This window comes from Leopardus geoffroyi, chromosome A3 (assembly GCF_018350155.1).
Source record: "Leopardus geoffroyi isolate Oge1 chromosome A3, O.geoffroyi_Oge1_pat1.0, whole genome shotgun sequence".
NCBI classification, from domain to species: domain Eukaryota; kingdom Metazoa; phylum Chordata; class Mammalia; order Carnivora; family Felidae; genus Leopardus; species Leopardus geoffroyi.
In genome coordinates this window covers 23,321,538-23,345,789 of record NC_059336.1, presented here as the reverse complement: position 1 = coordinate 23,345,789, position 24,252 = coordinate 23,321,538, and the positions used below count along the sequence as shown (strand labels likewise).

Sequence of the window (24,252 nt, the reverse complement as noted above, 5' to 3'; positions counted from 1 at the left end):
GAAACATCCGGAGTGGGGAAGAAGCTATCTCCATATCAGCGGGAATCAAAGGAGCCAGAGAAATCCAGAAGTCTCATTAGAGTCCGGGTTTTCTGAATGCCCATCACTGTTCATCTTCTCTATCTTCTTTCCTGTCCCCCCCCCCCCCCATTTAAACAAGGGAACACATGCATGGCCCTGCTCACTCTGGAGACCATGCTGTCTAGATTTTCTAGAAGGTTGCAGTTTATGCCAGTGATATCTCATGTGCCCTTTTTAGCTCAGAAAAGTTGATCACCTTCTGTTAACCTGTTCTGGATTCCCAAAGGTGTCTTCATTACCATCCAGGACTCCAAAGTTTTTCCCAATCCCTGGATGAACTTTGCCCATTTTCCTTTTGTGCCTAGACTGACTAGATTCAGCCCTGCTTCCTAACTCCACCCAGTGATTCAGTCCAAGAATTTGCCCCAAATGGTTTCTGAAGGAGAGGGGTATGGGCAGTGCTGATGAGTGAAAGAAATGCAGTCTTAGATTGGTCTTGAAGGGGCCAGCAGGTATGTGGGGCTGAGTTTAAGATGTAGCAGGGAGTTGGGGCCTCTGGGTCTGCAGAAAGGAAGAGAATGCCCTATCTAAAGATATTCAAATTCATATATTATTTTTTTTTAATATTTATTTTTGAGGGCGGGGAGGGGAGGGACAACCCACAAACTGTGAGATCATGACCTGAGCTGCAGTTGGAAGCTCAACCAACTGAGCCACCCAGGTGCCCCTCAAATTCATATATTTTAAAGACATTATTCTGGCCAAACCAAAGGAGTCTGCAGCCAGATTCTGCCCTGTGGTTGGGCCATAAGTTGGGAGGGGATGGAATGGAAGAATTGGAACCTGAGAGACAGGTTTGCTGTCAGGAAGGACATTCTGACTCAGGGTGTCATCATGCAGTGGTAACAGGAGTCTGGTTTACCAGACGACTTGAGCTGGTGCCTGGGCATTTGGAAGTTGAAGACCCAAATCAGTCTTGTCATTGGGGGAGTGTGAGGCCAAACAACATTGCCTAGGCAGGGTGGCCTTGAGCAGAGCAGAAGCCTCTCAACGGCAGCCTATGGGAGTCATATGTGCAATGGGCAGAGAGCTGGGGGGCCGGAGTGTAGGATTGGGTAGAGAGACCAGTTTTCATCAGAGCATGTGAATTCATATCTTTCTGAGTACCACTGCTTTCCTTCACTGGCCTTCTTGAGAAGCACCATACAGGTACACAAGCTATATATGGGGCAGTTGGGTGGGGAGGACCTGAGGTATGCCTACTTAGACAGATGGGGTCCTGGTTTGGCTCAGATGGTGGTCAGGGCCTTGTTTGTCCCTTTCCTTCTCCCCAGCTGCTCCTAACATATCCTTCCCCTTCTCTCTGCCTCTTCCTCTACCCTTCCACAGCTCCCCTGCATCCATTAGGAGATAGAGTTGGGTTGGTTCATGCCTAAGATCTCTTACACCTCCTCCTCCTAGCCATATTCTAGAAGAAGACTGTATACTCAGTGTGTGATCCTTGGGAAGGTTCCTTCACTCACCTCGAGTTCAAAATGGAGCTCAGTAATACCTGCTTTGTCCTGATGATGAAATGGAATAAATAAGGAAGAAGCACATGCTTGGCTCCTTATAGGCACTTGGTGAAGATTGGGTTCATCGGTGCCTCCGTTTTATCCCTTTTTGTCCCTCTCCACTTTCCCATTTGCTTCTTTCCCCCTCTTTCTTTTCTCTTTCCATCCTCCCTCTCTTTATCCTCCCCCAGCCCATATTTACAATGACACATTGCCAATTCTGGGCCTAAGTCTGGGTCTGAATTTGGGCCTTTGAGGTAGACATGAGAGGGCCAGCTGGTAAAAGGGTTCCTGTGGCTTCCTGACCACCATGGGGATGGGGACGCAGGAGGGTTTAAGTGCAAGATTTTAGGAGCACTCTTGCTGATTCTCTTTCTTCTTCTTCATTCCTTTTTTTTCCCCCCAGAAAAGGAAGCAAGGCCGAATCACATTTGATACCATGGACTTTGTTGCAGAGGAGGTATGTATAACTCTGACCTTGTTGACTGGGAATTTTCTTTCTGCATGATGGCCTGGAAGTAGCATTGGGCTGAGTATCAGGACAGCTGGGTTTAGTCCAGGTTCTGCCACTAAGCCAGTGTGTCATCCTGAGCTAGCCTCTTAGTTTCCTCATCTATAAACTAGCTGATCTCAGTGATCCCAAGATCCCAGTCCTGACTTTCCAAGGCTGTGAATCCCGCCCCTCCCCTGAACCTGTTGTTGCCTTAGAAGCTGAGCAGAACCAGCAGGGAAGAGCTCCTGTACTTGGACCTGTGGACACACAGCCAAAGGCAAAGCAGAGGCTGTGAGAGCTCCAGGCAGAGGAGAAATAATCAGGGTGGTGGGAAAAGCCCAGGCTTATGTGTGAATTCTGACTCTTTCAAGTTTTCTGAGAGACACTGGGTACAACTGTCTCCCACATGGGTATCAGATGGCCATTCTGGGGAGTGAATGACTCATATCTGGGTGAGGCTTTGGACATGTGACTTGTTCTCTGAATTTCAAGAATTGTTATCTTCCCAGTTTCTTCCCACCAAATCTTGGATATTAAATTAAAAATTTTAATTTAATTTAAATTTTAAAGGGGTCTACCTATTTATAGGAAGGATTTGAAGTTCTTACCAGTGAGACCTGACTTGACCCTGGCCTGGGGTAGCCATGTTGGTTTTTCTCTCAGGGATGGGAGGACAATAGTTTTGTAACTGGTATCAGGACCACCTGGGCCACTCTCTCCCCCTCTCCCTCCTTGGAGTCAGGGTACAGCTTCTGTTGCCTGTTTCTCCTGGGCATGATCTACTTTCTCATGCCCCATGATGTTAAGTCAACCAAATTCTGGGTTTGTTTGTTTTTTTCCAACTTTCCAGACTGGCCAGTGTCTGACACTGGATATTGACGGTTATCCAAGCTTTACTCTTGAGGCGGGAGAAACTCTGAGAGTCACAAAATTCCAAAGATGGAGGCAGTTCTGTGCAGGGCAGTAGAGAGAGAGAAGAGGGCACAAAGGAAAACATCCATTGTATAGGTAGGGCCTCTCAGCTTCCTCTAGGAGTTATCTAACTCTGGCTCTGATTACATAAACCTGCCGTTTGAGTGACTGACTGCTAATGGGCACTTGTTTTCTTTATGGAGTGATGAACTGGTTCTGAAATCAGTTGCAGTGATGGTTACATAACTCATAGAGCCTTAAAATCATAGACTTGTTTATTATAGCAGTTGTGAGACATTGGAAACAATGGGTACATTTCAAAAACATAGTGGAAAAAATTGGGGGAAAATGCAAGTTGCAGAAACCATATCTGAAGTCTGACATTTATGTAAATAAAAAATAAAGCAACCCTCTATACTGTAACCCTCTATACTGTGGCTGTATGTATATGCATAAGTATATATTAATACATAAAAAGGGCAAACCCTGGTGGTGGAGAGCAGATTTGGATTGGAGGTGGTACGGTAAAAGGAGATTGTAAGCATGTATATTGTTCTGATTTTTAATGGAAAACTAGTGTTATTTTCAAAATTTTTATTTATACATAAGAAAAATGCCAGAAATGAGTATGCCAGATGTTAATGGCTAAATCTGGGTGGTGGGATTACGGGCAGTCCCTCTTTTTTTTTTCCTTAATCCTTCCTGTATGCTAGAGGAACACAATGAGGTGTAGCTGGCCTGAAGCAAGGGAGGCTGTGAACCCCTAGAAGCAGGTAGGACCCAAGTCTCCCCAGCCCTGTTTGAATTATACTCCCTTTTCTCCAGACTTTTTTTCTTCTCTTCTCTTTTCTTTTCTTCTCTTTTCTTTTCTTTTCTTTTCTGTTCTTTTTTTTTTTTTTTTTTTTGAGGTCTAAGCTTAGATCTGTGTTTGGTTGTGGGGATACTAGGCGGTGTAACATCCCCACCGATCCTCAAGGAGCTAAGTAGAAATTAAGGTGAGGTAACTTACCTGGCAAGTTAAATAACAGAATCAGTTTTATAGGAATCCAGAGAAGGGAGTCTCTGAAGACTGGGTGTGGCAAGAGAAATTTCCTAAAAGAATTAGGGCCCCTCGTGGGCCCAAAGAATCAGTTCTGTTCATAGAAAGCAGAGGGATCTGTGTTTTGTCATAAATGAACCCTGTAGAGAAATCTCAGTGGGTTATTGATAGCAAAAGAGGGTTAGGAAGGAAGAAGATTGGATTCAGACCTTAAAAATGGCCAACACTTCCATAGTCCTCACTGGGAGCTGGGCCTATTGTAAGCCCTTTACATGTATTAGCTCTGCTATTTATACAGTTAGGTTCTGCTGTTCTCAGATAGGGAAGGCTCAGAGAGAAGTGACTTGTCCCAGGACACACAGCTAGGAAGGAGCAGGCCAAGGTTCAAACCCAGGTACCTGGCGCCAGAGTCTGTGCATTATTAATCACTGAGAAACACTGCCCTTGTGTGTGAACATGCAAGGCTTCAGATCTATGGTCCAGAACTCATCATGTCCCACTTTCTTTTGGCTTCTGTGACAACTACATTTATGTAAGTCTTCTTACATTCATTCTTTCCATAAATTTTTATTTTTATTTTGTTGAGTGCCTACTACCTGTGAGGCATTATTCTAGAGTGGGGTAAATAAGATAGATGAAACCACTATTGTGTTTATATTGGGGCTTGTATTCTAGAACACCTATATCCAATGGAACTTTCTGAGATAATGGAAGCATTCAGTTGTCTGTGTTGTCCTGTATAGTAGCTAGCAGACACATATAGCCCTTGTAGCTAGTGTGACTGAGGAACTTTTTTTTTTTTAAGTTTATTTTTTTTTTAAGTTTGTTTTTAGAGAGACAGAGACAATGTGAGTGGAGGCGGGGCAGAGAGAGACGGAGATAGAGAATCCCAAGCAGGCTCTGTGCTGCTAGTGCAGAGCTCGACATGGGGCTTGATCCCACTAAACCACAAGACCATGACCTGAGCTGAAACCAAGAGTTGGACGGTTAATAAACTGAGCCATTCAGGTGTCCCCTGAGGAACTTATTTTTTTAATCTAATTTAGTTTAAATTTAAATAGCCACACATGTGGCTAATGGCCACCATATTGGATAGTGCAGTTCTAGAGTGAGTGAGGCAGGGTGTGTGTGTGTGTGTGTGTGTGTGTGTGTGTGTGTGTGTGTGTAGGAAGGGGAAATGACAGATAATAAACACATTAACAAAAAGGAATAAGGTCATTTCACAAAGTATTAATTGCTTTGAAAGAAATGATTCAGAGACTACAGACTGCTGGGAAGGGGGCCTACTATTCTAGGTCAAATGATCCATTAGGGACTCCCTGAGGATGTGGTAACATAGGAGCTGAGAACTGAATAAAAAGGAGGAAGCAGCCATGTGAAAATCCGGGAGAAGGACATTCCAGACAGAGGAAAAAACCCAAGCAAGGACCACAGGACAGAAGTGAGCTTGGCACCTGCAGGAGATGGGTAGAAAGCTAGAGACTGGAGAACACAAGAGAGAGGCAGGAGGTGAGTTTGTGAGGAGTAGGGAGGGTAGGGAGTCAGACCATGTGGGGCCCCTTGGCTAGGGTATGGAGTTAAGATTTTATGCTAAGTGCAATGGACAACCAGAAGCGGTGTTAACAACTCAAGTACCACTTTCCCAGCAGGTGGGAGTGGTGGGTGAATGGGTAGATCTGTCCGCCCTCTGGTCCATGAGTCCTGGTTCACCAGGGTTAGTTTCTGTGGGTTCTCTTTATTCCTTAGTCTCCTATAGCATGCTAGGATATAGGCTGAGGCGAGGAAGGTCTCCCCTGACTGCAGTATGCATATGCTAGAGGCCTCTGGAGCCCAGGAGCCCCATATTGACTTGGAGTGGTCACTGAACGGCACAGGCAGTATAGTTGGAGTTGCAGATACGGGCATGGGCATGTAGCAGATCTAGCTTATGATCCTGCCCGAGTGTCTTTATCTGTCAAATGGGAATAGTAATTGTGCCTCATTTCTTGGTCTGGGCAAAGGTGCAGTTAGATGGTGCATGTAAGATGCATACCCTGATGCTGGGCACACAGTAAGCACTCATTACGTGTCAGCCACTATTGTATCGGGGGTGGAAAGCATAAAAAGCAGGAGTGTGGGGAGTTGCCCACTGGCCCCTGGGGCATTCTGCTAGGTCTTGTGTGTCACTCTGGCCCTCTCTTCCCAGGGTCACCTTCCTCCAAGGGCCATTCAGATCATGCAGAAGCTGCCTTCCTGGAGGACAGAGCCTGAGATCCGGGCCCTCTATAACCTCCTGCAGGTTCTGAACAGCTACCGCAACTACTCAGAGCCCCTGCAGCTGCTCCTGGCCAGAGTCATGCGCTTTGAACGGTTAGTGAGGGGCACACCCCTTGGCACCTGTGCCGAGCTGGGCAGGAAGAGCCTTCCTGACAAGGCCATGGCAAGTCTCTTAGCGTCTCCATGGCATTTCAGCCGTGTCTGTCAGTTCAGTGCTGTCTGTCAGTTCACCTTAGTGCTCCTTGGTACTCTTGTGGCACAGTTGATCTCCTTCATTTACTGAGAGTCTACCAGAATTAAGGAGCCACTGAATCTGGCAAGGCTTTGATAGGAACCTCAGAAAGGATCTGGTCCAATTCCCTCCTTTTTCAGATGAGGAAACAGGTTCAGGTAGTAAGAATGACTCATGCTCTGTCACCCACATATTAGGGAGTAGAGCTGAGACTCAAATCCAAGCCCTAAAAGCCACAATGGATCACAGGTGATTGTCTTATGTCCAGATAGGAACCTAGGGTAAGAGTGTGTGAACTTGGATAAGAAAAAAACTTGTATCTGTTTTCATTAATCCCTAACTAAAATGTATCATTTCCTTCAGTCATGGATGTATGTAATGAACCACTACAGTACTACCTATTCCCATGACTTTTTCTCCAAAAGAAATCACCAATATTACACGTTCATGTTGCTGCAGGTTTCTCAAAAAATAATTTATATTCCTCACCTCTTTGAAATTAGATCTGCTGCTAGATCTGGTTATTCAGTGCCTTAATATGGCACTGAATATGTGGAATGGTTGCTATACCATTCCACAATTTGGATTTTAAAAGGTAATTTTTAATTGTAATTCTGCTGTATTTTATTTTATATATTTAAAACATTATTCTGTGAAGGCTTCACCAGATTGTCAAAGGATGCATGGCACAAAAAAGCACCATGTAAATATCCGGTACTAGAAAAGTCTAAGAGGTGTGTGTGTGGAAACATTGTCTTTCTCAGACATTTCAATGGCTTAAGAGGGGAAGCACAGCAGAATATTTGAGGTAAGGCCTGTCTTAAAAATCTAGGATGTGAAGACACTTGAGGTCTTTGCACTGGTATCTTCCTTCGTGGAGGTCACAGGTCACATAATCACATGTGACTATGACCCACGCAGGATTCGTTTCACAGGTAATAAGCCCAGGAGAGGAGGGAACGCTCCAGCTGGCTTGGCCAAAGCAGATTCAGAGAAGAGGTGTCATTTGAGTAGGGATATTTGACAAGTAGAGGTGTAAGACAAGAACGCTCAGGCAGAAGGAACCATCTGCTTTGTTCTAGCTCAGTGAAGAAGAGCAAGTCACCTCTGTCTTAAAGTAAGATTCCATAGCAGGCAGAACATGTTATGCAAAGAAAAGGAATCATGGAGGTGGAGGTAGAAGCTCTGTAATTTAATGCTGCAGCTGCCACTCTGAGGTGCGACCTCAGGCGAGCTGCTTAACCTTTCTGAGCCTCAGTATCCTCATCAGTGCAATGATCAGTGCAAATACTTGATATTTTCTTTTCTTTTCTTATTTTTTTTTATTCTCAAGTTAGTTAACATACAGTGTAGTCTTAGCTTCAGGAGTAGAACCCAGTGATTCATCTCTTACATATGACACCCAGTGCTCATCCTGAAAAGTGCCCTCCTTAATGCCCGTCAACCATTTAACCCCCCCCCCCCAATCAACCCTCATTTTGTTCTCTGTATTTGTCTCTTACGGTTTGCCTCCCTCTCTGTTTTTATCTTATTTTTCCTTCCCTTCCCCTATGTTCATCTGTTAAGTTTCTCAAATTCCACATATGAGTGAAATCAATTGGCAAAGAAGATGTCAAACTTTCACTCTTTGCAGATGACGTGACACCCCACATGGAAACCCGAAAGACTCCATCAAAAAACTGCTAGAGCTGATACATGAATTCATAGGAGGTAAAATCAATGCACAGAAATTGGCTGCATTTCTATATACCAATAATTGAAGCAACAGAGAGAGATATCAAGGAATCAATCCCATTTACAATTGCACCAAAAACTATAAAATACCTAGGAGTAAACCTAACCAACGAGGTAAAAGACCTATACACTGAAAACTATAGAAAGCTTAGGAAATAAATTGAAGAAGACACAAAGAAATGGAAAAATATTCCATGCTCATAGATTGGAGGAAGAAATATCGTTAAAATGTCAATACTACCCAAAGCAATCGACACATTCAGTGCAATCCATTTCAAAATAACACCAGCATTCTTCACAGAGCTAGAACAAACAATCCTAAAATTTGTATGGAACCACAAAAGATCCCAAATAGCCAAAGTGATGTTGAAAAAGAAAAACAAAACTTGGGCATCACAGTCCCGGACTTTAGCCTATATTACAAAACTGTAATCATCAAGACAGTATGGTATTGGCACAAAAACAGACACATAGATCAACGGAACAGAATAGAGAAACTCAGAAATGGACCCACAAATATATATGGCCAACTAATCTTCAACAAAGCAGGAAAGAGTATCGAATGGAAAAAACACAGTCTCTTTAGCAAATGGTGCTGGGAGAACTGGAACATGCAGAAGAATGAAACTGGACCACTTTCTTATACCATACACAAAAATAAATTCAAAATGGATGAAAGACTTAGATATAAGACAGGAAACCATCAAAATCCTACAGGAGAAAACAGGCAGCAACCTCTTTGACCTCGGCCACAGCAGCTTCTTACTTGATATGTCTCTGGAGGCAAGGGAAATAAAAAATGAACTGTTGGGACCTCATCAAGATAAAAAGCTGCTGCACAGCAGAGGAAACAATCAACAAAACTAAAAGGCAACCAACAGAATGGGAGAAGATATTTGCAAATGGCATGTTAGATAAAGGGTTAGTATCCAAAATCTATAAGAACTTACCAAACTCAACACCCAGAAAACAAATAATCCAGTAAAGAAATGGGGAGAAGACATGAATAGACACTTTTCCAGAGAAGACATCCAGATGGCCAACTGATACATGAAATGATGCTCAACATCACTCATCATCAGGGAAATATGAATCAAAACCAATGAGATACCACCTCACACCTGTCAGAATGGCTAAAATTAACAACTCAGGAAACAACAGATGTTGGCAAGGATGTGAAGGGGGAACCCCACTGCATTGTTGGTGGGAATGCAAACTCGTGCAGCCACTCTGGAAAACAGTGTGGAGGTTCCTCAAAAAATCAAAAATAGAACTACCTTATGACCCAGCAATTGCACTACTGGGAATTTATTCAAAGGATACAAAAATGCTGATTCGAAGGGGCACATGCACCCCAATGATTATTTTCAGGACTGGAAATTAGCAGATCAGACAGAATTCTTTCAGTTGCAAGTCACAGAAAACCCAGCCCTAGGGAATGCATCGGTGACTCATGTATCTGAAAAGTGCTGGGATAGCTCTCTAGCTTCCGACTCAGCTGAATCCAGGGGCCTAGTGTCACCAGGACCCAGTGTCTGTCTATCTCCACCTCACACGGCATTCTCATAAACCACTTTCTCAGCTAGACTCTCCTTTACAGCAGCAAGATGGCTACTATTACCATGGCTCCAAATTTTCCTCTTTCCAGTCTCAGTCCTTTGGGAAAGAGAATATTTCTTCCTGGTCTTTCAAGTCACAGCCTTGGGGTTTGTTCATTCATTCTTTCTTTTTTTTTAAGTTTATTTATTTATTTTGAGGGAGGGAGGGAAGGAATGAGAGAGAGAGACAGAAAAAGGATGAGTGGGGGAGGGGCAGAGAGAAGGAGAGAGAGAATCTCAAACAGGTTCTGCACTATCGCAGAGCCTGATGTAGGGCTTGAACTCGTGAACCATGAGATCATGACCCGAGCCAAGATCAAGAGTTGGACACTTAACCAATTGAGCCACCCAGATGCCCTGATTTGTTCTTTCTGAACCAGATTGGCTACATTTGAATCATCCATGGGTCAGACACTCTGATTGTCCGAGAGTCAAGAAGAAGTTTCCCCCAAAATAAAATCAGGGTACAGTTGGGGGAAAAGGTGACCTGATGCTTGGCTGCAAAAGCAATAGATGTCTGTTTCTGGAGACTTGGGTTCTAGCGCTGACTCAAGTGTGACTCACTGTGTGCCTTCAGCAAGCCTGGGGTTTCTTGGGCCCCACTTCCCTCATCCACATAATGTAGGTTGAGCTAGACAGTTTCTGAGGGTTTTTCTGCTCTGGCTCCAGGAGTCTGTTCTTGGCAGAACACTGCCATGCTCTCTCGTCCCCAAAGTCATTTCCTAGCTGAATGTGCCTGCCTTCTCCCATCTAGTCTTTGTTGTCTGGGCCACCTCCTCTTTAATGTTCCCCATTACCTTCTGGGTAAAATCCAAAGTTAGCCTAATTTTTGTACTCTCTTATGGTTGGATCCAGCCAAATTTCTCTCCCACTATTCCCCTGACCTCCCTGTTTTCCACTGTCCTTTCTAACGGAGCTTACTGTTATTCCTTTGAACACACCTTGCTTCCAGCCACCTCTGTGCCTTTGGACATGGTCGTCCCTCTGCCTGGAACACTCTCTCATCTCTCTGTCTACCTGGAAGACTCTAGACACTGTCCTGGAGCCTGCCATGGCTTTCCTAAGCTGGGTTAAATGCCCTTTCTCCATGCTTCTGAATTAGTCTGTGCTTACCTCTCTTAAAGCATTTTTAAACTTTAGTCCCTGTATGTGACCATAATTTTCAGAACAAAATCTGTCCTTTTTCACGGTGCCTGATAGACACAGCTGGTATTTATTTAATTTATTGAATGAATGAAGGAAATGAATGAATCTTGAAAGAAGTGAAATTCGAACTTACATTTGAAATACAGAAAATTTCCTCCTCTAAGCTTAGGAGAAAACTCCCAGTTTGCTCTGGACCTGGGCACCTCTACCCTAATGGTTTCCAATTGTGTAGTGAGCTCTTAGGGGTTATAACAAGACCCATCTGTCTATCCTTTTCTAGGTATGTTCAGCTGTATTTTACAGACGAGAAACTGAGGCTCAGAGAGAGAATATGAGTGCCCAGTGTCACACAGCTAGTGGCAGAATCAGGACTTGGATCCAGGTCTGACTTGAAAGCCATTGCTCTTCAGCATTTAGCTACTCACTCATTACTTTCAGTACTTGCTCATTTATTCATTCAACTGCTGTTCACTGAGCATTTACTGTATGTCTAAGCAATCTGACAAAGGCTCTGCTCTCAGGAAGCTACGGTCTGATGGAGGTGGGCGACTAGGTGAGCATTAGTGAAGAGGTCAAGGTTGATGGGGCTGGGCCTGGGCTGCTATGAGGTCCCTTCTAGTCCAGTCTGTGCCTTCATGCTCCAAAGCAAAGAGCACAAGCAGGCCAGAGCTCCTCCCAGGGGACCAGGCTCCCTGCTGCTACTAGATCTACTGGCTTTGGGCTTTTCTCAGGTTTGGTCGCAGACGTGTGATGGTCAAGAAGGGGCAGAGGGGCAACAGCTTTTATTTCATCTACATGGGCACAGTCGCAGTGACTGAGGATGAGGATGGCAGCAGTGCCTTCCTGGACCCCCACCCAACGTTGTTGCACAAGGGCGACTGTTTTGGGGTGAGTACAGGGAAAGGTCTGTTTTCCTGGGGCAGGGTTGGGAGCTTGACGGGACTCTTGGTAGAACAGCCAGGCCCAGTCCTGCCCTCTCCTTTGTGTGAGTCATGCCCTGTTGTGGGTCCTAGCGCCCTTAACCTGTCACCTGCCCATTGACTAGACCAGGTGATGTCCAAGCCTGGCTCCTTCGTCTGTGATGTTTAAAAAGGAATATGTTTCCTGTATAACAACACAGGGATGCAGTGACCCCTTAGTCAGGCTCCTCCAGCTTCCTCTCTCTGGTCTGGTCAAGCCTGTTGCCTCTTTTTCCACAGGCAGCATATTAAGAGGGAGGGGATGGGCCTCTAGAGGTGGGGAGTGAGCACAGGGCCAGCCAGGAATCTGCAGTCTGGGGAATTGAGATTTCTGGGGACTGATGGAAGCAGGAAAGCGGTGGGCAAGGCTGTGAGTAGAAAGCCAGAGGTAGCCTCTCAGTTGCCTTTGCCTGTGTTCACCCAACAGGAATTGGGCCTTATGAGTCCTTCAGTAAGGAGGGCCACCGTGGTCTGTATGGAAGAAACAGAGTTCCTGGTTGTCGACAGAGAAGATTTCTTTGCTAATAAGCTGGATCAGGAATTCCAAAAGGATGCTCAGCATCGGTTTGAATTTTTTAGGTACTCCCATCATCAGCCAACATCTTCCCCCTGGGTGTTTATTAGGTGCCTGACTTTGCCCTAGGCCCAGTGGGAAATAGTGGGTGCTTTTCTTTGTGTCTGGAATGCTCTTGAGACAGGAGACACCTCCCACCCAGCTTCTCCATCTAGTAAACTGCTACTATACCTTCAGGTCTCAGCTCAAACATCCCTTCCTTGTGGGATGGTACTAATAGAATAGCTAACATGTACGGAGCACTTGCTCGGCCAGGCAGGGTGCTAAGCCCTTTGTATCAAGGCTTTTTACCTGTGACATTGTTTCTCTTGTTCTCTCTGGTTTATAGCTAAGAAAACCAAGGCTCCGGATGTTCAATTCACAAGTCCCTGGGCTTCACTGCCCCACCTCACTAACCAACCCCATCTACGCTCACCCAAGAATAGAGAGAGTGCCCCACGGTGCTTCTCTCACACCCCGTGTTTCTTTAAAACCCCAGCCAAACTGTAATTCTTTTTTTTTTTTTTAGAGAGAGAGAGCGTGCAAGCGAGCACACTTGGGGGGAGGGGCAGAGAGAAGGAGAGAGAGAATCTCAAACAGGTTCTGCACTATCGCAGATCCTGATGTAGGGCTTGAACTCATGAACCATGAGATCATGACCCGAGCCAAGATCAAGAGTTGGACGTTGAACTGAGTTACCCAGGGGCCCTGATTTGTTCTTTCTGAACCAGATTGGCTTCATTTGAATCATCCGTGGGTCAGTGACATTCTGATTGTCTGAGAGTCAAGAAGAAGTTTCCCCCAAAATAAAATCAGGGTACAGTTGGGGGAAAAGGTGACCTGATGCTTGGCTGCAAAAGCAATAGATGTCTGCTTCTGGAGACTTGGGTTCTAGCGCTGACTCAAGTGTGACTCACTGTGTGCTTTCAGCAAGCCTGAGGTTTCTTGGGGTTCCTTCATGCTTAGCGCAGAGCCCAACATGGAGCGCAATCTCACAACCGATAGTGAGACCATGACCTGAGCCCAAATCAAGAGGCAGACGCTTAACTGACTGAGCAACCCAGGAGCCCTCAAACTGTATTTCTTTATAATCTTTTAAAAATGTTTATTATTTTTGAGAGAGAGAGAGAGAGAGAGAGAGAAGAGCACAAATGGGGGAAGGGCAGAGAGAGAGGGAGACACAGAATCCAAAGTAGGCTCCAGGCTTTGAGCTGTCCGCATGGAGCCCGATGTGAGGCTCAAACTCATGAACCATGCGATCATGACCTGAGCTGAAGTTAGACGCTTAACCGACTGAGCCACCCAGGCACCCTCAAACTGTACTTCTTGATCATATGGTACCACCTTTACAGTTTATATACCCCTTAGGAAGCACTATGGCAGTGAGGGCAGATTGGCACCTTTACCATGGTAACCCTCATGTTGTCATTGTGCCAAGCACAGGCAGGTGCTCACTTAATCATTTCTAGTTACTTGTCTTTAGGAGAAGACTGAAAATCAAATGAAGTATCTGCACTGGCCCTGAAAATACAGTCTGTAGGGTTGTGCGCCTCTAGAGCAGTGCGGTGACCAGAGGGCTGCCCCGTGGGGTGGAGTGGAGTGGGAGAGCAGGGGCTGTAAGAGGGGCTGGGGCCTGTGAAGGGAGGACTTGGTCCTGCAGAGAGGAACATTTCCTGTCTTCACACAGTTGAAGAATAGGGCTGAGTTGCAATCTCAGCTCTTGGGCTTATTAACCATGTAACCCAAGATGGGTCACTTCCCTTCTCTGAGTTTAGTCTCCTGCTCTGTAAAGTGAGGATAATGATTCATCTCTCCCACATCATCGTAAGGATTGAATGAGATGATTATGGGAAGTGTGTGGCCCCATAGGTGTTCCCTCTGTGGCGACTCTGCTTTCCTTCCTGTGTCTCCAGACCCTTCCTCTTTGGACATGGCACTGTCCCTGTTCCCCCTTGGTGTTGTGGATGGAACTCAGTGCCCTTGATGAGGCCTGAGTCATCCAAGTTCTGGCCTCATAATTTGTTGGAGCTGAGAAAATATGAGATGATTGTTAGCAGCCCCTGTGGGGCTGTGTGTGAGGGAAGGCAAGCCCCTGACTGGTGGTGTAGGAGCTCAGGGAAAGGCGGGGCACTGTGGAGTGGGCCTTCAGTCATAGAAAAAAAAAAAAAAGAGGGGAGTCCAGACGTTTCCCATTCACTGGCCACAGCCTGGAATATTTGAAGCTAATAGGCTGGAGGAAGCTGGAGTGAGCTGCCCAAACCAAAGGTAAGGTCAGGACTGCTGGGCTGGGGGCAGAATAGTAGGTGAGCTGGAGTGAGGAACTCTCAGTTGCTTGGAATGAGACTAGCCTCGTGAGTACAAGGTTAGGCGATGGAGCCAGGAAGAAGCCCCTGGAGAGAAGAGTGGAAGGAAGAGAAGCAGAGCAGAGGAGAGAACCCCAGGGCGCTGCCACAGGCCAGGGGAGGCAACAGGAGGGCAAGTAAAATCCTCCACCTCAGGCACTTGCAAGAGAGCAAGACAACTTGTTCCCTTTCTGGAAACTGCTGAGAGCAGGGCACATTCTGTGATGAGGACCAATGAATTCTAACAGGATTTTCCCCTCAGGAAGATGGATCTGTTTGAGTCGTGGTCTGATGAAAAGCTCTGGAAGCTCGTAACCCTGGGGAAGGTGGAGAAGTTCTCGTATGGCCAGCTGGTCTTAAAAGACTTCATAGAATCACCCTCCATCATGTTTGTCTGCAAGGTGAGAGGTCTAGGATGGGGGAGGGGTGGAATCTGGGAAGGCATGCCTAGTATAATGTCCTGTGGCCACACAGGCAGGGTCTGACCCCTGTTCTGCAACACCTCCTTCTCTGAGCTTCTGTGTGTTAGCTGCAAAAGGCATACCACACCGTTTGGCCTCCCTCCTTCCAAGGGTTGCTGTGAACTTTGGGACACACAGCTGTTATATTAGAAAGAGGGCCACAGGGGTACCTGCTCCTTAAGTTCATATACATGCTTATGTATATACAGATACATACTTAAATTATGCATTTTGGCCCTTGAATCTTAGTGACACCAGGCGAGTTTTAAAAATCATAATTTTTACTGATTTGAAGGGGCACATGTACCCCAATGTTTATAGCAGTGCTATCAACAATAGCTAAATTATGGAAAGAGCCCAGCTGTCCATCCACTGATGAATGGATAAAGAAGATGTGGTATATATACACAATGGAATACTACTCAGCAATGAAAAAGAATGAAATCTTGCCATTTGCAACAATGTGAATGAAATTGGAGGGTATTATGCTAAGCGAAATTAGTCAGTCAGAGAAAGACAAATATGCGATTTCACTAATGTGGATTTTGAGAAACTTAACAGATTAACATAGGGGAAGGGAAGGAAAAATAAGATAAAAACAGAGAGGGAGGTAAACCATAAGAGACTCTTAAATACAGACAACAAACTGAGGATTGCTGGAGGTGAGGGGGTGGGTTAAATGGGTGACAGGCATTAAGCAGGGCACTCTTTGGGATGACCACTAGGTGTCACATGTAAGAGATGAATTACTGGGTTCTACTCCTGAAGCCAAGACTACACTGTATGTTGACTAACTTGAGAATAAAAAAATAAATACATAAAATCATAATTTTTATTTTTATTTTTATTTATTTATTTTTTTAAATTTTTTTTTTCAACGTTTATTTATTTTTGGGACAGAGAGAGACAGAGCATGAATGGGGGAGGGGCAGAGAGAGAGGGAGACACAGAATTGGAAGCAGGCTCCAGGCTCTGAGCCATCAGCCCAGAGCCTGACGCGGGGCTCGAACTTACGGACCGCGAGATCATGACCTGGCTGAAGTCGGACGCTTAACCGACTGCGCCACCCAGGCGCCCCAAAATCATAATTTTTAAATTATAGAAGTGATATGACCACAGCATAAAACAGAGTTCTGGAAAGAGGGAAGAAATCACGCATGAGCTCATCACCTCAGAGTAGATTTTCAGAAGCAGAATTGCATGGTATCATCATTTTTATTAATCTTGGAACAAGTTACTCTCCAAAAAGATCCACTTTATCTAACTTCCAGCTGTGCACACCTTTGCCAGTGCCACACACCTCTGCCAAACTTGCCAGGCATTCTTTCAAAAATCTTTTTTTTTTTTTTTAAAAGTATGCCCAGCGTGGAGCCCAGTGTGGAACTTGAACTCACGACTCTGAGATCAAGACCTGGGCCTAGATCAAGAGTTGGACACTTAAATGACTGAGCCACCCAGGCGCCCCTCAACAATTTTCTTTTACATTTTTTTTAACGTTTTATTTATTTTTGAGAGGGACAGACAGAGTGCGAGCGGGGGAGGGGCAGAGAGAGAAGGAGTCACAGAATCTGAAGCAGGTTCCAGGCTCCAAGCTGTCGGCACAGAGCCCGATGCAGGGCTCGAACTCACGAACCGAACTATGAGATCATGACCTGAGCCAAAGTTGGACGCTTAACCGACAGAGCCACCTACGCGCCCCATCAATTTTATAATGCCACCTTATTGAGGATTTAATTTACATTTTTCCTGATTCCTAGTGAGATTACTCATGTTTGTTTACTGTCTGAATTTTGTCTTTTGTGAATTGCTTTTTGTCTTGTGTCAACTTCTGTGTTGGTTGATAATAAAAAGAAAATCTAACATTTATTGAGTGCATACTATGTCCCAGGTTGTGTGCTTCAAATGCTTTATTTCATTTTGGCCTCACAGCAGCCCAATGGAGGTTGGTAGTGTTGCTATTCCCATCGTACAGAGGTGGAAACTGAGGCATAGGAAGGTGAAGTGGCTCCTCCAAGATCACATAGTCGATGAGAGGCAGAAGCCAGGTTCAATACAGATCTGTCTGACTATCCAAAGCTCTTCTCAGGAGCTGGGATTTGCAATTTGAGTTGATCTTTCTGTCAGTTGTTGACTCTGCTCAACCCCTCAGTAGTTTTCATGATCATCATGAGAACTACCATTTTTTTGAGGCCCTTTGCTCCTGTGCCACGGGTTCTACTAGTATTGTTAATTTTTGTTTGTTTGTTTATTTTGGAACAGGTAATACATGCACATGGTTTGAAATTCAAAAGGTTTAAAAGAGTAATGTTTCCCTCTCACCTCTTTCCCCCTGCCACCCAGTATTCCTCCCCAGAGACAGTCATTGTCACTGCTTTCTCATGTGTCTGTCCTGCATCTATTTGTGTATAGAGGCAAATGCATGTGTATATTTTTTCCTTGTTTTCATAAATGACGTCGTATTATGCAGGCTGTTCTTCACTTTGCTGTTTCAAGAGTGTTTCTGTAGATTGTTCCATATCAGTACATAAAGAACCCACTTGTTCTTTTTTACCACTTGTGCAGGGTTTCACTGTATGCTTGTACTTGAATTTATCTAACCAGTTCCTTATTGATGGATATTTAGGTTGCCCCAATCTTTTGCTATTTCAAACAGTGTTTTGATGAATAACTGTGTACATAGTACCATTTCACTATAGCTCTATCAGGAAGATATTTATTATAATAATAATTATTATTATTAATTTGGGAGAGAGAGTCCACAAGTAGGGGAGAGGGGCAGAGAGAGAGAGAGAGAGAGGGAGGATGTTAAGCGGGTCCATGCTCAGTGTGGAGCCCAATGCAGGGCTTGATTCCACGACCCTGGGATCATGGCCTGAGCCAAAATCAAGAGTTGGATGCTCAATCGACTGAGCCACGCAGGCGCTCGTGAGGAAGATATTATTATTCCAAGTATACAAATGAGGAAGCTGAAGTTAAGATACCTTAAGAAAGGCCATCCAAACTTTTAGTATCTCCCATATATCTGTTGCTCATATTAAGCTAGCAGGCATTTGTTGAGTTTGTGCGAAGGTTGATTCATGCTCTGGAGGGATATGAAGATGGAAAAGACTGTTTCTCTCTGTTTATATGTCTCTTCCATTAGGTTCTGAGCAGAGACAAAATTGTCTATGCCAACTACCAAGTGATTAGCACAAACTTTTTGAGTTCTCGGGACTCAAGAGGGGGAATCTCTCTTAAGGCTGGAGGTTGTAAGGAAGGCTTCCTGAAGGAGGTGAGGCAGGAGTTGAGCCTTGAAGTATTGGACAATTAAACAAAAGAAGGGGGCAAGATTGGTTGTGTGCTGGAGCTGGCTCTTACTGGGCTGTGAGAGCTGATTAAGTTTCAGGAATTTTCCAAGGTAATAAATACAATAGTTATTAAAAATGAAATTACATAGGGGTGCCTGGGTGGTTTAGTCAGTTAAGCATCTGACTCTTGGTTTCGGCTGAGGTCATGATCTTACCGTTTGTGAGAGTGAGCCCCACGGTGGGCTCTGCACAGACAGTGTGGAGCCTACATGGGATTCTCTCCTTCCCTATCTCTACCCTCCTCTACTCACACACACACACTCTCAGAATAAATAAATAGGGGCGCCTAGGTGGCTCAGTCGGCTGAGCGTCCGACTTCAGCTCAGGTCATGATCTTGCGGTCTGTGAGTTCGAGCCCCGCATCGGGCTCTGTGCTGACAGCTCAGAGCCTGGAGCCTGCTTCGGATTCTGTGTCTCCCTCTCTCTCTCGCCCTCCCCCGCTCATGCTCTGTCTCACTCTCTCTGTCAAAAATAAATAAACATTAAAAAATTAAAAAAAAAAGAATAAATAAATAAACTTTAAAAAATTAAAATAAACTATTCATCATAGATTCATCAGAGAAGTTACATTGTTGATGAACCAGCAACATTCTGGTATGCGTAGCACTGAAACTAAAGAAGGTTTCCATTTAATGAACATAATTTATACAAAGGTGAGAAGTAGTTTGGCAGTAGATTACAAACTATTCTTAATAATATTAAATATATTGGGGGGCTGGTTCAGTTGGTTAAGCATCTGACTTCTGCTCAGGTCATTATCTTGTGGTTTGTGCGTTCCAGCCCTGCATCAGACTCTGTGCTGACAGCTCAGAGCCTGGAGCCTGCTTCGGATTCTGTGTCTCCCTCTCTCTCTGTGCCCCTCCCCCACTTGCACTCTGTCTCTCTCTGTCTCTCAAAAATAGACACTAAAAAAGACTTTTTTTTTTTTTTTATTTTTTTTCTCAACGTTTATTTATTTTTGGGATAGAGAGAGACAGAGCATGAACGGGGGAGGGGCAGAGAGAGAGGGAGACACAGAATCGGAAACAGGCTCCAGGCTCTGAGCCATCAGCCCAGAGCCCGACGCGGGGCTCGAACTCACGGACCGCGAGATTGTGACCTGGCTGAAGTCGGACGCTTAACCGACTGCGCCACCCAGGCGCCCCTAAAAAAGACTTTTTTTTTTTTTTTTTTTTAATTTTTTTTTTAATGTTTTATTCATTTTTGAGACAGAGAGAGACAGAGCATGAACGGGGGAGGGGCAGAGAGAGAGGGAGACACAGAATCGGAAGCAGGCTCCAGGCTCTGAGCCATCAGCCCAGAGCCCGACGCGGGGCTCGAACTCACGGACCGCGAGATCGTGACCTGGCTGAAGTCGGACGCTTAACCGTCTGCGCCACCCAGGCGCCCCTAAAAAAGACTTTTTAAAAATGTATTGGGAGAAGTATGGATTGGATTCAACTTAATTTGTCAAATCACAGTTGACTTGTGACTATAGATTGGCCCTGGTTACAAGAATTCAGCCAGAGCCCACAACAGTCTTCTGTGAGAATCCATTGGCTATATGCAACCTCTTTATAAAAAATTTTTATTTTAAGCAGGCTCCACACCCAATGTGGGGCTCGAACTCAGGACCCTGAGATCTAGAGCCTCATGCTCTACCAACTGAGCCAGTCAGGCACCCTTATATATAGGAACTTTCAATAAGAGTACAGTATATTTTATTATTTCTAAATTGTGTGTAACACACCCTTTATAAGAGTAAGGTTTATAGACATGCATACATTTTCCCAGAGAGCCGATTATTAAACTTATCACTAGGGGTGTGTTTGTGTTGTTAATTCTGGGTTCAGTCCCAGAGTAGGGAGTCAAGACTGGCGTAACATAAGCAGAAGGGGAGTTACTGCAGGATGTTGAATGGCTAACAGATTTACTGGTGAGGGGGAGGCCTGAAGGAACAGAACTTCAACTGAACATGACCCCCACGTGACCCCAAGTCAGAGTCCAGACAGTGACTGGACAGTCACAGGTGCTGCTGCTCCTGCCACATTCAGGAAGCCATGTCCGTAGCCACTGCCTCCACAAACACAGTAGATATCCTGCAGTCCAAAACCAAGCCTTGCCCAAGTGCATCTGGGCAGTGGAACCCAAATCACTTCTTAGGTGCAAGGGGGCTTCGGAGATGTTTGGGAGTGTTTGGCTTGCAGCCTCTACACTATAAGGGATTGGATGCACAGGATCTGACCCAAAGGATGGTCATGTGAGGAGAGCAGGGAGAACCTAGAAGAGAGAATGGTAGTGCCAAACCCTGAAGGCCAGCCTGAGTATTTTGCAATTCCTCCTCCTCCCTGACATCTGCAAGACTTGCTCTAATCAAATGATTACATCTTGACCGGCAGAAAGTTCTTAGTCTGTGTTAGCCTCCATTTCTTTGTCCATAAGACAGAATGAACTACTTACCTCATAAAGTCTGTTATAAGGATGAGAGTTAGTCTAGCCCAGATTTACTCGGTTCACATTCATCCTCGAGTTCAGTGGTTCTAAGTATTGTCACTGAATCAGCAGCATCTGTATCACCTGGGAAGTTACTAACAATGCAGATTCTCAGGACTATCCAAGAGCTGTTCAATCCAAAACTCAGAGGTGGTGGCTCAGTAATCTGTCTTGACAAGCCTTCCAGGTGATTCTGATGCACATTAAACGTGGAGAACTCTGACTTAAGGAAAGAGTTTTTCCAGATTTGAGTAAGCATGAAGAACACTTAGGGGGCTTCCTAAAAAGGCAAATTTCTGCCAGACCCCAGAGATTCTTATTCATTAACCTGGCCATCTGCATTTGAATAAGCGTAGAGGGTGAATCTAATGCAGGCGCTCTTGAACTTCATTCTGAGAAAAATAATGCAGATGTTACAAAGTGACAGCAAGGAGGGAGCATCCTGGCTGGTAGGTGAGTTTGATCTGTCCTTTACAGTGTTTTATTGAAAGTTGACTTAATCGTTATTGTGAAGATTGTAAATAAAATTTCGGATTTCTGGCTTCTTTTGAATATTCAGAAGATCAGGCAACACCAGGCTGTATTGTGATGTGGCCCCCTCTGGCTGGAGTTGAAAAGCACCTGACCTTTCTAAAGGGACTGCTCTTTTGTCCCATTTTCATTTCCTGCCAGGCCAGCTGCTAGAACATTCATCCATCTGAGACTGGGAGGTCCCGACCCCTGTAGTTCACAAATATGGCCACTGGAGGGTGATAGCAGGGAGGGGCCTGGGTGTCCTGGACCTGGGAAAGTTAGGGAAGGTGATTTCCTATTGACTTAGAAAACATAGTTAATGCCCATAACCAATTCATTTGGAACAATTTATCATTTGGGGACACATGGTGAAATTGTTTTCTACACAGGTACAGATGGGGTTAAACACCCACGAGAGCCTGAGAAGAAAATGTTCACCTGTGTTTCTCTGGCACCTGCAGTCCTTGTTGATAAATGTTGAGTAAATGTTCACTAAGCCTCCAAGACCAACACCTGGCATATCATAAGGGCTTAATAAATGTCTTATCCCTTCTCTTTCCTCTTCAACAGTAGTTGGGCTTGAACCTTAAGTATAATGTGTCTCTTACAGTTCCTACTAAAAAAAGGTAATGTTTTATAAAGATATGAAATAAAAAAGAAAATGACATATCTTTCCTACCAGATTAGAAAAAATAAAAAAGATTGTGAAAACCCAGCGTTCAATGTAATACAAAGATACAACAGGCTCTGTTATACACTGTTGGAGAGAGTGTAAACTAACATTTCTGCAAGGCAGTTTGGCAATATGTGTCAACATTTAGAACATACATGCTTGTAGGAAACAATCCCGAGGGATAATCAAACATGCGCATTATATTAGGATAAACAAGGTTATGTTGCAATTCTAAGCAATCCTCAAATCTCAGTGGATTAACTAACAAAGACGCATTCCTTCATCCCCACTACTTGATCAGCAGGAGGCCTTGCTTTCTATGGTCACTCAGGGACCCAGGCCACTGGAGACTATCTTCACCTATGCTTCCATGGTCCATAGGACAGGGGAAGGTAATGTTGAGAATCAAGCATGGGCTGTTAACGTTTCCACTCACATTATCAGAGTCACTTTGCTTAGGAAAGTGGCCAATGCAAGTAAGAAGGCCATATCTGATTAAAAGAAAACCAATCCTGACTTATGCTTAGGGGGAGAACTTGAGATTTGTGAACTAAATGACCACTCTAGGCATTAAGATGTGTGTACAAGATTATCAGTTAAAGTTGCTGTCACAGAAACCCAACTGCAGTGGCTTAGTGAATAGTAATTTCCTTTTGTCTTGCAGTAGAGAGGCTAGAATTAAGCAATCCAGGGCTAGAACAGCTGTTTGGGGAAATCTTCAAGACCCCAGTTCCCTTCTAGCATCTCCCCTCATCGTCCACAGCATATAGCTTTCATCCTAATGGTCACGATGTGACTATTTCACCTCCAGCCATCACATATGAGTTTTATGCAGAGGTAAGGGGGAAGGACAACCACAGGTTTCCAGGGAGTTTTATCCATCAGCCTTCCACTTATATGTCAGTAGCGAGAACGGGGTCACTGCTACCCCAGTGCAGGAGAGTTTGGAAAGGCAGTGAGTTTTGTAAACTGGAGATTTTACTGTCCTGAACAAGATCAGAATTATATATATAATACTGACAGAAAGAACTGAATATTAATCTTCAAAAATATTTCCTTGAGGTGTAACATGTGTGCGATAAAGAAATCTAAACTTTACAGCTTAGTGAATTGTTATATATGTATATATCTGTGTAAGCATCACCCAAATCAAGATAGAGATCATTTCTAGTACCCTAGAAAGCTCCCTTGTACACTTTCCCAGGCAAACTCCCACCCCTCCAACCAAAGATAACCACAAAGTGAGATTACTTTTGACTGTTCTTTTAAAAAAAATTTTTTTTAACATTTACTTATTTTTGAGAGACAGAGACAGAGCATGAGCAGGGGAGGGGCAGAGAGAGAGAGAGGCACAGAATCTAAAGCAGGCTCCAGGCTCTGAGCTGTCAGCACAGAGCCCAACGCAGGGCTCAAACCCACGAACTGCAAGATCATGACCTGAGCCGAAGTCGGACACTTAACTGACTGAGCCACCCAGGCGCCCTTTTACCTATTCTTGAACTTCATATAAATGAAATCATACAGAATGTGTTCTTTGTGTCTGACTTCTTTTGCTCAACTATTTCCTATTTTAAATTGTATGTAAGTTATGGCATACATAGAATAAAATGCAATCACTAAAAATAATAATGTTACCATATTACTTGGCATGAAATGATGTCCTTGATATATTATTGAGTTCTTTAAAAAGGTTACAATGATCTCTTTACATAAAGAGACTCATTTATGAAAAAAAATATTAATGTATTATGTTTACAGAGAAAAGTTTGAAACAATATTCACCAAAATACTACTTGTTATTTCTGGGTGTTAGGATGAAAATAGTTTTGACTTTCTTTATGTTCTTCTGTTTGGTTTGAATATTTTTAAAACTTTTAATTTTGGAATGGTTTTAAATTTATAGAAAATTTGCAGGAACAGTGCAAAGAATTCCTGTATAAACTTCATC

General features: G+C 44.3%; 1 protein-coding gene across 9 annotated transcripts in view; it reads left to right on the top strand.

Annotated features, from left to right (window-relative positions):
- The window catches only part of CNBD2 (cyclic nucleotide binding domain containing 2), a 66,718-nt gene that overhangs the window by 20,243 nt on the left and 22,223 nt on the right, over positions 1 to 24,252 (top strand). For 6 of the 9 annotated variants that reach the window (XM_045444772.1, XM_045444771.1, XM_045444775.1 and 3 more), the window contains 5 exons: positions 1,981 to 2,034; positions 6,204 to 6,367; positions 11,716 to 11,872; positions 12,371 to 12,522; positions 15,101 to 15,239. In XM_045444772.1, the coding sequence (XP_045300728.1) occupies positions 1,981 to 2,034; positions 6,204 to 6,367; positions 11,716 to 11,872; positions 12,371 to 12,522; positions 15,101 to 15,239 (666 nt within the window). Of the gene's footprint in view, positions 1 to 729; positions 1,231 to 1,980; positions 2,035 to 6,203; positions 6,368 to 11,715; positions 11,873 to 12,370; positions 12,523 to 15,100; positions 15,240 to 24,252 lie in introns of those variants that run through there. The other 3 variants (XM_045444776.1, XM_045444778.1, XM_045444770.1) reach the window with 3 other exon arrangements.